General features: G+C 37.8%; 2 protein-coding genes across 4 annotated transcripts; both read right to left on the bottom strand.

Annotated features, from left to right (window-relative positions):
- Positions 1-154: 154 nt before the first annotated feature.
- On the bottom strand, positions 155-2,506 carry LOC124408743 (tax1-binding protein 1 homolog). The gene is made up of 8 exons (XM_046885900.1): positions 2,360-2,506; positions 2,136-2,291; positions 1,639-1,806; positions 1,332-1,511; positions 1,068-1,262; positions 859-1,011; positions 367-779; positions 155-288 (listed from the first exon to the last, which is right to left on the bottom strand). The coding sequence occupies exons 1-8, from the start codon at positions 2,489-2,491 to the stop codon at positions 279-281; spliced, it is 1,407 nt and encodes a 468-aa protein (XP_046741856.1). The 5' UTR covers positions 2,492-2,506; the 3' UTR covers positions 155-278.
- Positions 2,507-4,601: 2,095 nt separating this feature from the next.
- On the bottom strand, positions 4,602-8,606 carry LOC124408695 (protein germ cell-less). Of its 3 annotated transcripts, none has more exons than XM_046885826.1 (8): positions 8,148-8,606; positions 7,916-8,039; positions 7,650-7,746; positions 6,939-7,308; positions 6,501-6,770; positions 5,644-5,880; positions 5,442-5,532; positions 4,602-5,342 (listed from the first exon to the last, which is right to left on the bottom strand). In XM_046885826.1, exons 1-8 carry the CDS (start codon positions 8,291-8,293, stop codon positions 5,193-5,195), a joined length of 1,485 nt encoding a protein of 494 aa, XP_046741782.1. In that variant the 5' UTR covers positions 8,294-8,606; the 3' UTR covers positions 4,602-5,192. The 3 variants fall into 3 exon arrangements, with proteins under 3 accessions (XP_046741782.1, XP_046741788.1, XP_046741798.1); XM_046885832.1 differs by having other exon boundaries at positions 5,644-5,862; positions 8,148-8,604; XM_046885842.1 differs by lacking the exon at positions 7,650-7,746.
- Positions 8,607-12,650: the final 4,044 nt, after the last annotated feature.

Below are 12,650 nucleotides of genomic sequence, written 5' to 3'. Positions count from 1 at the left end.
TCAATGCAGCCGAAATGGGAACTGAACGAGAGCCAACTGAAATCGCTGACCCGATGCATTGACAAAAATGATCAACGAAAGAGCTCGAGCGATAGCCTACATAATATAAACAAGCGATAGCCAGGTGTAAAAAGAAATTTCACAATCACCTTTCGCGTGTATGAGTTAATGTATATTTGTACAACAGTTGTTTTCGTATATGATAAAAAAGTGAGAACACAAAGACTTTGAGATTTTGATCCTTCCTATGCGGCATCGAATTTGAGGCTATCGTTCCATCATTGGTATCTGAAATCAGGAATTTTATTTTTGGTTCAAGAATTCAAATCTTGCTAGAGAAATAGATGTATTAGAACCGTGTCCAACCTAATGATAGCAAACTTCACATTGCTGCCCTGAATAACAATCGCCGAAGGTTTTGACTCTAAAGTTTTGTTCTCATTATCAACCTCGACTTTCGCCTTCTCATTCTTCTCGCCAGCAGTCGAGACTCCGTTTGCGGAAGTCAGGCTCGAGACATCCGCAGGTATCTCATTGATTTGCATTTTCGGCGCAGTTTCTTCCCAGGACTCGTTGCCATTTTCAACTTTCGTCCGATGATCCTTAAACTCGTTGCTCGAGGTTTCCCGATCGACATTGTCTTGATCCTCTTGGACTTGTTCCTTGCTCTCTTCCGGTGACTTCTCAGGTGATATACACTGCGTGTTTCCGTCACCTCGATCGTCTTTCGTCGGAAGCAGTTTTTCATTCGTCAAGTATTCACCGACCGGAATTCGATCCTAGTAAACATCGAAATCCAACTCATTGCAACGACGTTTAAATGCAAATCCACATGTAGAACAATAAATTCTTTTTCACCCTCGAAAAATCCAAGACCTCGATGCACCGATCATTGCTCTGATTCGTTTTAGGGTCCAGGTTTTCCTGACGATATTCTTTTTCCTCGGTCTGATCGTTGCCAGATTTCCGTTCGTCGTGATTTTTGTCAGTCGACAACTGCTGCAAGATTATCTGCGGAAAGGTGTTACTTTCGGTTATACAGCTCCTCGTTTAAAGTCGCTTTATACCTCCTTTCCCGCAGCGTCAGTGATCTTAACCCTACGATTCGTGGCCAAGGAGCGAAGCATTTCCGCAACAAAATTCTCGTAAGACCGGAGACGAGCGGTTAGACCAGATTTCGCGCCTTCAGCAAGGGCCAAATCGCGTTCGAGTCGAAGAACGCGTTCAGTTAGCGAGGCGTTGTGAGTGGCCAGAAACCGGGCCTGAAATTTTTTAGTACTGGCTATTTTAACGTGGTGAAAAATCGGTCAGCAGAGTAATGCAAAACGCACGCGGCCAGCGGCGAGGCCGCAAATGTGCTCTCGTGGCCTTCCGCAACTTCTGCAACTCTCTGAGGAGAGACGCGGGTTCCCAGAAATTCCTCGGGAAGGCCGCAACGACAGGAGACTCTGGTCCGATAGAACAATTCGCGGTGGTCCCCATCCGGAAACTGCGAGACGATCGACGAATGGCTGAAATATCGAGCGTTGCACGATACATCTTCAAATATCATACGATGCAGAAATTTTAAAAAAATCATACGTTTTTCCATCTTTGTACTGAGAAAATTTAACTGTTATTTAATAATTGTTCAACTACCTCCTGTTCTTCGATAGACGAAGCTTGCTGTCGACCGGCAGGAATGCGCAGACTGTAATTCGTCGAGTCCAACCGCTGGTCCCCGACGAACCGGAAGTAGGGGCTTACAGCAAGCACTTGAATCTCTCTGGTGACGTAGACGAGCTGGTATTCCGTATTTGTAGAAGCCTGATACAAGCAAATTAAGTTGCAAAAAGTGATAGACTCCTTATCGATCTATCGTGTATATGGAGAACTGAAAGAAATTACACTAATCACCGATATTTTACGAAAGCTGACAATTTACTATGAAAAGATACGATATTCGAGAAAATTTCTATAAAATTTCAAAGGAGGGATAATTAGAAACTAGAGCGAATATGTATCCTAATCAACGAAATATTACTAGTTTAAAAAAAATGACATCAGAACTACGTCAATGTTCCAATTTCTTTAAAAAAAATCGTAGAAAATTTATCCTTGTTTGGTGTAGAAATCATTTGCACCAGGGTGTATACCTCTTGGTGAAACATGCGGGGAAAAAGTATCGTCCGATTAGGGGATGCCGCCGTCTTCGGGGCGACAAGGGCGTATTCGAAGGTGAGATACTGCTGCAGGTTGGACCATCCCCTTGGAAAAATGCCGAGCCAATCACGGGTCGAGGCTTGCTGTACCTGGAGACGAGATTTCCAGTGAAATTAATTAGTTAATTAAACAATTTACGATCCGTCTGGTTACTCACGTGTCCGTGCAGCGTGTACTCGACGCGAATGTCCTCGTTCACAGAGTACTTCGTCCTGAGGTTTTCGAAGGTGACAGCAACGGGATGATGCGCCGGGCAGCACCCTGTGTTCCAGCTGCCGCAGCACTGCATCCTCGATTTACCTACGATTATCCTCCCGATCTGCAGGGGCGGAAACCGCGGGGATGCAGCTCGTCAACCCTGCAGAATGTTAACGCGAATATTGCGGGTCTTGCAGGGTGCGACGATGGTTAATGAACGATTTCGCGAGAGCTGGTTCAGGCGGCATCGAGGAACTGAATCAGCCGAAATATGTCACCGTGATTCGGTGATAACTGATAAACGGGAAAAGTCAGTCGAAAAGCGCCGCTCACGACTGCAGTTCACGTTGATTCGGTGCTCTGATGCATTCCACGGCCCTTTAGCTCCGCTAATCGCTCTTTCCAATATAGGTAACTTATGATTGGAAGAGGAGGAATAAGACACTCTTAAGATAGTCGTATCTGATCATATAAAATTATGTTTTTTAATCATCACGCCCGATATCAATCTAATTATGTTACAAAATAAATGCTCATTAGCTTGTGCAAGGTTTCCTATGCTTGGATACTATATATCATTATTTAGTTAAAACAAACATTTTCTATTTACATCGTCTCGACATTTTTTTTTGTTGTGCAGAATGCTATTTAATAATATTACAGTGGCGTATTGTGTTCGGCATAAATATAGGCAGAACTTATAGCGCTACAGTCACGCACAGATTCGTAGAATGAGATGATGAATTGAGTGGGCGACTCTGTTAAGTAATTCATTTTGGCCGCGGAGAAACTTTGCAACAGTCTGCACTGAATTTATGAAGGAAAGAAGTGCACGACGTGCAGAATGGGCGAAGGAAGTTATAATTTCCTCTCGAGCTTTGATAGTGGTCATAGGTGTATTTTTATGTGTAGCTATGTATTTTGTTTACGAGTGACGAATCGAAGCCACAATAAACGTGACTCGCGCTCTTCTGGCGTCCGTCGAAATACGACTGAGCGATGAAATTGAATGAAATTGAACTGTGACTAACGAAACGAAACTGAGATAATCCGGCTACATGCTTGTCTGCTTGCACAAAGGCGAGGTGACGAGGAAAAAAATAAAATAAGGAAAATTTACGAATGATTATGAATAATATATGTATTACTATATAAATACTGGTATTCGTTTGACGCTTATAGTATCGCTTATAGGTATAACGTACATACCATATTGATATAATGGTTCACAAATAAGAATCTATACTTCAAAGGAAATTAGTAATAATACGAAGATTTATTTAATACAAAACGACTTGAAAATATATATATATATTTTTTTTTGTTTTTGGTTTTCGTCCGAAGGCACCACGTATCCATTTATAAAAAATTATGCATTACGTATGTTTAACAATAATATTATCTGTGATTCTAAAACAAATATCACAAGCATGTGTATAAACTCAGTTAAATCCTTATATCATACGTATGCAAAGAGGTTCAAAGTCTGACAAACGCTGCGATATTTTAAAAAAGAAAAATGTATATATACTTTACTGATCGGAAAGGATATAACAAATTGAAAAAGTTCGATTTTTCCGTTTTCATAATACTCTTGCAGCAACGTATAATTTTGAAGTACATCGTGTTCAAGTTAAGCTAAACTTTACGTGGGGACTTGGGGTATTGATTAGTTTCTTATACTACCCATTACTAACAATGCCTGTACATATCATAGTAATTAATAAGTAACTACCTCCCAATGTGACTTAATTTTGTGGCGTAGATATTTCATTTATTTTATTTCTTTAAATAAATGTTGCGAAAAAATGAAACGCAGTTGTTCAGGGTTATTCACGGTCAACGTACGCCTTTACACGCAAACAAACCAACTTCACTGAAGACTGAATAACTGGCTGTTTTCAACAATTCGTTGTAAATGCGCAGATAATGCTGTCATCATGTGTTCCGAGCAATTTATATTACGGTTTTTGTATAATCTAAATGCAGCCGCGTATAATCCATTTACATGTATTAATGATAATTAGATTATTAGGCTCTGACGTGGACAATCTCGTGACCACAATTGAGCGTATATCTTAAGAATTGCTGAGAAAAATCACGAAATAGTAGAAAATAAAAAACGATACGAAAATATTCTTCTTCCTTTGCAACAAACAATAATATTTATCCTCCAATATTCTTAACAGTCAATAATTTCACGCATGGATTGAGAAACTTGAATAGCCGTCGATCAGCAATCATTTGAATTAATTAGTAAGTTACCCGTCGAGTAGTTACTGATGGACTGTAAGTGAAAAAAAGAATTAAAATGAATAAAAATTACTTACAGAATTACGAATTTTGAAATTTTTTTCGATACAGAAATACTTTAAAAATATCGTGAACGAGACGGTAGTTGGGACTATGTAGGAAATAATGAATTATTTCTCACCGATTAAGACTTTCATAAGAGTGAAAGTTTTGTAATATTTCTAAACTTTAAATAGTCGTCGATTTTCAACAATTAGAAAATTGTTTGTCCTGGTTTTAGAAGGTCTCTTACAGTGAAGCACTCTTACAGTGTGCGTTTAATGTTTTTGATTTCGAGTGACTTTTACTGTATTAATTTAGATCAATTGATCCATAGATTCGAGCCAATCTAGTGCTCAATATTAGCGAGTGTACATACATTATTATTGATGAATAAAACTTGTGTCGAGATCGCGAATCGTAAAAGTAAAATAGAATGAAATGAAATAAAAAGTAAACCAAGAATGTGTAAAAAATGAAAGATTGATTTCAAGTGTTGCTTATGTATCCGACAAAGTCAAAACAATTTCAGATTCCTTCTGTTGCTGCGGTTTTCCTTCCTCTGTCGGCGCAAATGGCGTTACTACCTGCATGTTTACAGATATGTACAATGGGTAGGTCAGCTGTTTGTCGAGGGACATAACTTGTTTCTGAAAAAGAATACCGTTCATCAAAGACGTTCATTCATTCCTCGATTACTTACACAAAGTATAGATTAATAAGAAATTTTCATTAACTACAAATCTTACCTCTTCATTTTTATGAAGCGATAATCGGAGCATACCCGAATTCTGAATGTGTTTCACTTGTCTTTGCTCGTCTAACGACACCAGGGACACCCTAAAACAAAAGTGTCGTGTAGATTAATTGCTAACTTGTACAGAGAAATATTGTTCTTCCAAGTGGTGACAGATTTTTACATGTAGGGTAATTTATCTTTAAAATACTTACTTAACAATGACATTATGTTTTGCGTGATTGGACTGTATATGCTCTGTTTCAATTCTATGATTTCGCTTCAGCCTCAGCGTGGTAGTGTCTAAAGAAGCAACGAGATCTAATCCAAAATGGAAGGCTGTCCATCGCCAAATGTGTTCTCCTCCTTTTTCAACACACCTGCCGCACCTGAAGCATTCGCGTGAAAATTCCTCCTCACTCATCTGCCTCGGTCTGAAATGAAAATAAATTTTTCCTGGTACATGTTGCGTACATTTATAATTCGTTTAATGGGTTTTCCAAGAGTCACTATTTATTTACAACGTGGTGACATAAATACCTAAAGACATTGGGTTCTGTTGAAAACAAGGAAGAAATGGTGGGAACGTTGTCCAGGAATCTAAGGGGACGATTTTCCTATTAATTCGTCGACCGTTTTTGGGCGTATTATCACAAAGTCTCTTTATGTTTGACTCTATTGGTAATAATCTAATAAATAACTTGCACGCCCTTACTACAGCTCTACATGTTCAACATTCATATTTTCCGAATGCATAAAATTTTTGCACAGAGGAGCTAAGCAACCCTTTATAGGATCTCAACCATATACTCACCAACTCCATTTTCAGTCAACTCCGTTTGCAACGCGGTGGGCTGGTGACTTCTTGTAGTAAAAATTCCTTTAAAATGGAGTCGGTGAATGAATGGGTCTGCTTTAACAAATAATAATACCAAAATTGAAGTAGACATGGCAAAAAATTTGGTCCATTGAGAATGGATAGATTTCTCTCCTCGCTACGTCGAACAGAAATTGGTAACGAACGTGCTGAATTATAGGAAAGGGAAAGGGATCTATTCTACTTGATGCTCACCCGCAGTCTTTGTTAGCGTCAATTCTCAACAAGTGATGCCACTGGTCCTTATAAGCAGTGTTCAACCATTCAGGAGGGATCAAATTATCTCCATATAATATTTTCACGTCTTGATGATGAAGCAGTAAATGTTTCATCCTTAACGATTTAAAAGGCGCAGCGTAAGCTCTGCCCTCTTCTGTGATTAGAAATGGTTCGGCCCAAGTGTGACTCTTGTAAAATTCTTCTATCTGCACGACTTCTTCTTTTTTTTGTAGGTGGACGAATAACCTGTGGGTATCAAAAATATAAGTGTATAAAATTTATTTTTAAAAGAGTTATTTGTACTTTTGCTTTGGAGTGTGTGAAAGTATCTACCTCAATTTTTATCACCACCTAGCAGTAGTATTTACCAGTTTAAAGTCCTAATCCTAAAGTCTCAAGCACACTATCACTTACCATATTCTTAACATCATGTAGATGCAGAATTCGGTCTGCATGACAACCAAATCAGGGCTTTTGATTAATTCTACCATTAAATCGGGTGTAATTTCATTCAGAAATTCAGGATGTAACCAGCCATATCCCAGTAGATTGACTTCCAGCCATCGTTTAGCGGCCTTCTTAACAGTTGGCACGCCGTATGAAGCAGCCGCATTATGATAAGCTACGACAGTTTTTATGTTTGTTGTTTCTACCATTATTTCTGTACATTGGTCGATTAAACTTTGTAGCTGGAATAATGTTGCTGTTGCTAGAATTGAAATAACGTCTTTAGGCTCTAAACTTAGCTCATCGAGGTAAAGAGAGCCTAGCACAGTTCCCAGAGCTGAAAGAAAAGTGAAAATATCTATACAATTAATGATTCAGTCGAGGATTAGTTCAGCATTCATTGATAACAGAAACTGAGATTTGAAATCCAAACATATTTACAAGTTGGAAATACGTAGTCGAAGTGAGCATCGTTAATGTAACGAAACATTAAGGAAAAAATCATCGCCTAGAAATTTTAAAATGATTTTGAAGAAATTGGATTTCCATGTTCTGCTATAGTAGGGTTTAAATTTCAGACAATCTTGAAGTTGCAAAAAATAATTTTTCCTAAACATGCATCGTTACGCTGACGTTACTACCTTCATCCTCACAAAAAAACAAATCTTGATCACTCACAGTCTAAAGTGATATTAGGATCGGTTACTTCCACGCTGATCACCTTTTCATTAGCTTCTCTCCAAGAGCCGGAGAACATGCTAGCAAAGTACGGACTCTATAAATAGGATGAAAAAGAGTGATTACTCAAGATAGTCTGATTAAGATAACAGACTTTTAACAGGCAAGCAAAGAGCTAACACCATTAGATAACCGCAAGTGGGGAATCGGGATCCCATGCGGTTGAGTTGGATAATGTTTCAAACAAAACAAAGTAGGATTGATACCTGCGTTATGTAGACTTTGTGCAGCCTCCATGCCTTGCCTAGCATCAGAACCGTAACGTCGCTGCCTTTTTCTTCTTGGAACAATGTTTTGTATATGTACTGAGCAGTCGTCAGTAATTTTCGTCTGTAACAAGAGAACAGAATATAGATAAGGGGATGGGTGAACGGTAGAGGTAAGTGCGAAACCCCGATATATGATTTTAGACTCTGTTGATGATGTCAAATGACTTACTTTTTTGGAGTCTGGAGTGTTCTGTCGATGAATTCCGAGTCGGGATCGAACTCGTCCTCTTCGATGCATTTCCGTTTACGAGTACGATAAACCGAATTAACTGCAATATTTGACACTGACACTATTCTGCTCGCGTAACCGCCCATAGTTAGCGTAGATTCGCAGCAGATTGGTTAATTCCGCAGAGGGTTTGAGTTTGTTTTTCTATTTATTCAACAAAATTTTAACAATTTTAGAGCTTGCTCAATCGAGACAATTACCACGAGGAAATGCCAGTGACAAAGCTACGCTACAAAATGTAAACATTTTGCGCGCTGTGCTCACACTGCTGACCACTGCTGCTGGCCCTACACATGTACACAAACACTGGCAGCTGTTTTTGGCTATATACAGATATGAAGTCATTTGAGAAAGCAGGCTGATCGTAAAACTTGCGCAGTCTTGCGGAGCTAGCTGGTGGCTAAAAAGTCAAATAACCACAGACAACTCGTAGGAAACTCTGCGAAGACAGAACAGTAGCCAACGATACAAAGTTCAAACGGTTTAAGGTGAGCCGGTGGGAGCGTTGCAGGCTGATTCTGCATTATCGACGTAATCGATTCGGTCGATAAATTAACGAGCCGGGAATCGCTGCGAATCGTTTCCGTCTATACAGAAGTCATACTTCCGTAAAATTAAGTTAAATACGGAATCGGGGATTCTATGCGAGTTGTTAGGTCCTGAGAGCATTCTGCAAACGCTGACCGACTGCAAATAATCAGAAATAATAGGGCCGAGGAAGAATCACAGTGAAACCAACGCCGTCCCACCACTTTCCGCTGATTCTCGTAGTGGCCGCAGCTTCGGAGTGGCGCTTGTGTCTCGGCGGCAGCCATCTTGCGTTGTACAACGTCGAACGGTGGTCGAACGCCCGCGATGTCGGTAAGTCAAAGCGTGCTTCGAGCAGATCGCTGCTTTTTGCATGTCGGAAAGAATGACTCGGTTGTCATTATTTTATCATTATTCGACTCATTTGTGGTTCGTAGAAAGACGCTGGACACCGATAGTTTGATTCGAAATACAAGAAACAGATCATTGAAGGTCATAGCGTTCGTAATAAAACAATAAACAAACGACTCGCGATTCCTAGAATAATGAGGGTCGGTTGTCGTTGCGCTGTTGTTTCTCCTACGCGTACGTTCGGAATGTGGTAAACAAACGACATTACGGGGAATGATCACGTTATAGGTATGTAGCTTCTCATTTTTGTGAAGTTCGCAATTTACGCCGCGCATTACGACATGATGTTATATACGCGTATAAAACGTTGTACCCGGCTTCATATCGGATGTTTCGGAGCTTGTGTCGGACGCGAATTCGTAACATCATTACGAATAACTTTTTTACGATGACCGTGTGATTTTAAAAACCATCGTCAAGCGGTGTCCGAACACGCTATTCAAGCTCATAATTCGCTTCTTCGGTGTCAGATCGTGCCGGTAGACATTGTGCATTTGCAGAATAAAAATCGAGCCGTTCGGAAATCATTATTAGTTGTTTTGGCAATGTGTTCGCATCAGTGATTGTATATAACAACAGTGTTTCAGCCTTGAAGATAGTTATCATGTGTAAAAACGAAATTAAATGCGTTGCGTGTTAGTCAAAATCATAATGTGAAGTGAAATAATAAAAGTGAGTGCTCTCGGATCGTGTTGCTGTGGTGCAGGGAAGCGAAGTGGGCTAACATCCTGCAGGCGTTGGACGATTGGTAAGCCTTGAAATGCGTAATATGCCATTAATTTGAATGATTGTTCGATGTTTTTACTGCCGTTTGAATTGGTTCTTAAGAGTGACAAATTCAGATTTTTTCAAGAGTTTTACTAATAAGTTTTAACTGTAAATATTGATATAGGCCTTGGGCTTAATGAATATACACTTTCGAATTACGTTAAAAAAAACTTTTCATTGATTTTAATCACTTTTTATACACAAAAATTGTAGTTGAACATCAGTCTGAATGAAAAATCTATGGCTGCGGTGTTGGTGATTTCTCGGAGATGGTTGACCTGGAACAAAAAAATCTAACGGTTTAGAGTCAGCATGTTAATGGCCTTGGAATGGATCATACGATTTTTGATATTTACAAAATTGACAAAATGGCGGCCGTTTTTCGAAAAAGTTGAAAGACCGCTTTTTTGTCGTTTTTGTGAAAAAAAAAAAATAGTTAAAATCAAAATTTCAAAAAACCAATGATTCATTTCAAGGCCATCAACATGCTGAATCCGTTCGATTTTTCGGTTTCAGGTTAACCGTCTCCGAAAAATCATCAACATCGAAGACCTACCTTTTTTCAGACTGATTTTTAAATACGAATTTTGTGTATAAAAAGTGATCAAAATCAATACATTGTTTTTTTTATGTATTTCAAGAGTATATTTATTAAGCCTAACAAAGCCTATATCAGTATTTACAGTTAAAACTTATTCAAAAAATTCTTGAAAAACCCTTTATTTCCTCGTCAGTTGGGTAGAACCTTTAATCAATTATAGATGTAGGCTTATTTTTAGGGAATTGCAAGTTAAAAAAGCAAGTTAATACTCAATCAATGAATGAAATTTTATGTCAATTTTGTCGCCATTTCGTAAATCTTCAATAGTCTCTTTGGCCAAATCATTTCCCTGCATACATCATAGTAAATTTATGGTATTGAGAAAACAAACTTTTATATCCTCATACAAAAATAGCGGACTATTTGTTATTTGGGTATCGCTTTATCTTTTATTTTCATTCCTCCAACAAAATGATTAAATCTTCGATAGCTGAAATAACTGAATCCTAAATCTACGTTATTTTTTGGACTGACGTGACGATATTTCAACTTTGTACAAATGCTGGTATCAATGATAGATTTCAAAATTGGCCACACTTTGAGCGCGTGGACTTGATACCCCGCGGTTCTGGAGCCGAGCGACTGTATTGTGTCCTACAATTTGCCTTGCATTCAAAGTACTCTCAAGGGCTCTAGTCGAATAAAAATGGTGAATCTGCCCCCGCCGATTTTTGTGGTACCGGTTTTTTGGAAACTTAAAAAAAAAATTTATGCGAAATTACAGCCTTCTACGTCGATTCCGAGGGGTCTTGGTGCTTTTTTAGATTTTTGCAGGTGTGACCGAAAAGTATGAAAAAATTCTAAAAAAGCAGAAACATTTTGACGTCCATGGAAGAATTTTTCCCAATTTTTAAATGCCGAACTTTATTTTTAATCATCGAATCTTTCTTTAAAAAATTTATCTTGACGTTTATCAATTTTTCTGCTATTATAAAAAAATATCGACATGTTTCTACTCTTCATTCTCTGCAAATTCCCAAAGAAAAGTTTGAAAATTCGACCTGGCCCACTTTAAAAAAAAAATAAAAACGATGAAATTTTATATTTTCCGTTAAAAAACATTACATAAATCATTCTTTGGGTTTAATTGATGGCTGATCATGTCTGGAGTAGTTGTGAGATCTAACAAATAGATGTTTTCGAAAAACTTTCAAAAAAATCGGCACGACAGAAGTTGGTGGGGGCGCAGATTCACCATTCTTATTCGGCTAGATCCTTTGGATTGATTTGTAATTTTTGCCATTCTCCACGGAAGTAAGTAGGAATACAGGAATACAGTCATCTTTAGTCGAATATATAATAAAAAATTGCATTTTTCAAACATTCTCTTTATTATTTTCTGTCGTCATCATCGTCGAGCAGATTATGTGGTATATGCAAATATAATTATAGATATGTATAATATTCACAAGGCGGGTTTTCTTTCAATTTTTTTTTTGTCTGAAAGACATCCATATTGATATTAAAGTTCATAAAATCATGATTTGTGTACAATACTACAGAGTGAAAAAGAACAGCTTTAACATAAGATCCGCAATAAAAAAAAAAGGAAAAAAAAAATTGAATAATGACGTCAAGTACTTTAGTACTTTCTTCCACTTCCGGTTGAATCTTAATCGCTATATCGGAACGTTTCTGAAATTGTTTGTCAACCTTACAATACACACATATATATATATATATATTTATTATAAAATTATGACAGCCCACACATTTAGGGAGCTTATTATATATGATATACGATATGTATAATTGTATATACCAATATCATTGCTGTTTTTATTATTTCTTTTTATATAGTACACTGCATTACACCTATAGTTATGTATATAGTTACAAAAAAAATTGAGCTCTACGTACATAATGGTCTATCTACAAGTACAGTCTAATATTGGCCTCTGATGAGATTCAACTTTCTTACACTTACAATTAGATATTAATACGGATTCAATAATATATACTTACAATCAGCTCCTTAAAATTAATGTTTTGTATCACAGCGTACACTGTACACACTCTGCTGATCGCTAGCGAAAATATAAAATGATACAAGTCTATGTTTGACGATATATTAAAGATTAACAAAAAAAGTATGAGTCATAAAATTACGCAAGTATAATACTTTGACTAAATAT

The sequence above is a fragment of the Diprion similis genome, chromosome 1 (genome assembly GCF_021155765.1).
Source record: "Diprion similis isolate iyDipSimi1 chromosome 1, iyDipSimi1.1, whole genome shotgun sequence".
Taxonomy (NCBI): domain Eukaryota; kingdom Metazoa; phylum Arthropoda; class Insecta; order Hymenoptera; family Diprionidae; genus Diprion; species Diprion similis.
This window is presented reverse-complemented; position numbering and strand designations above follow the sequence as displayed.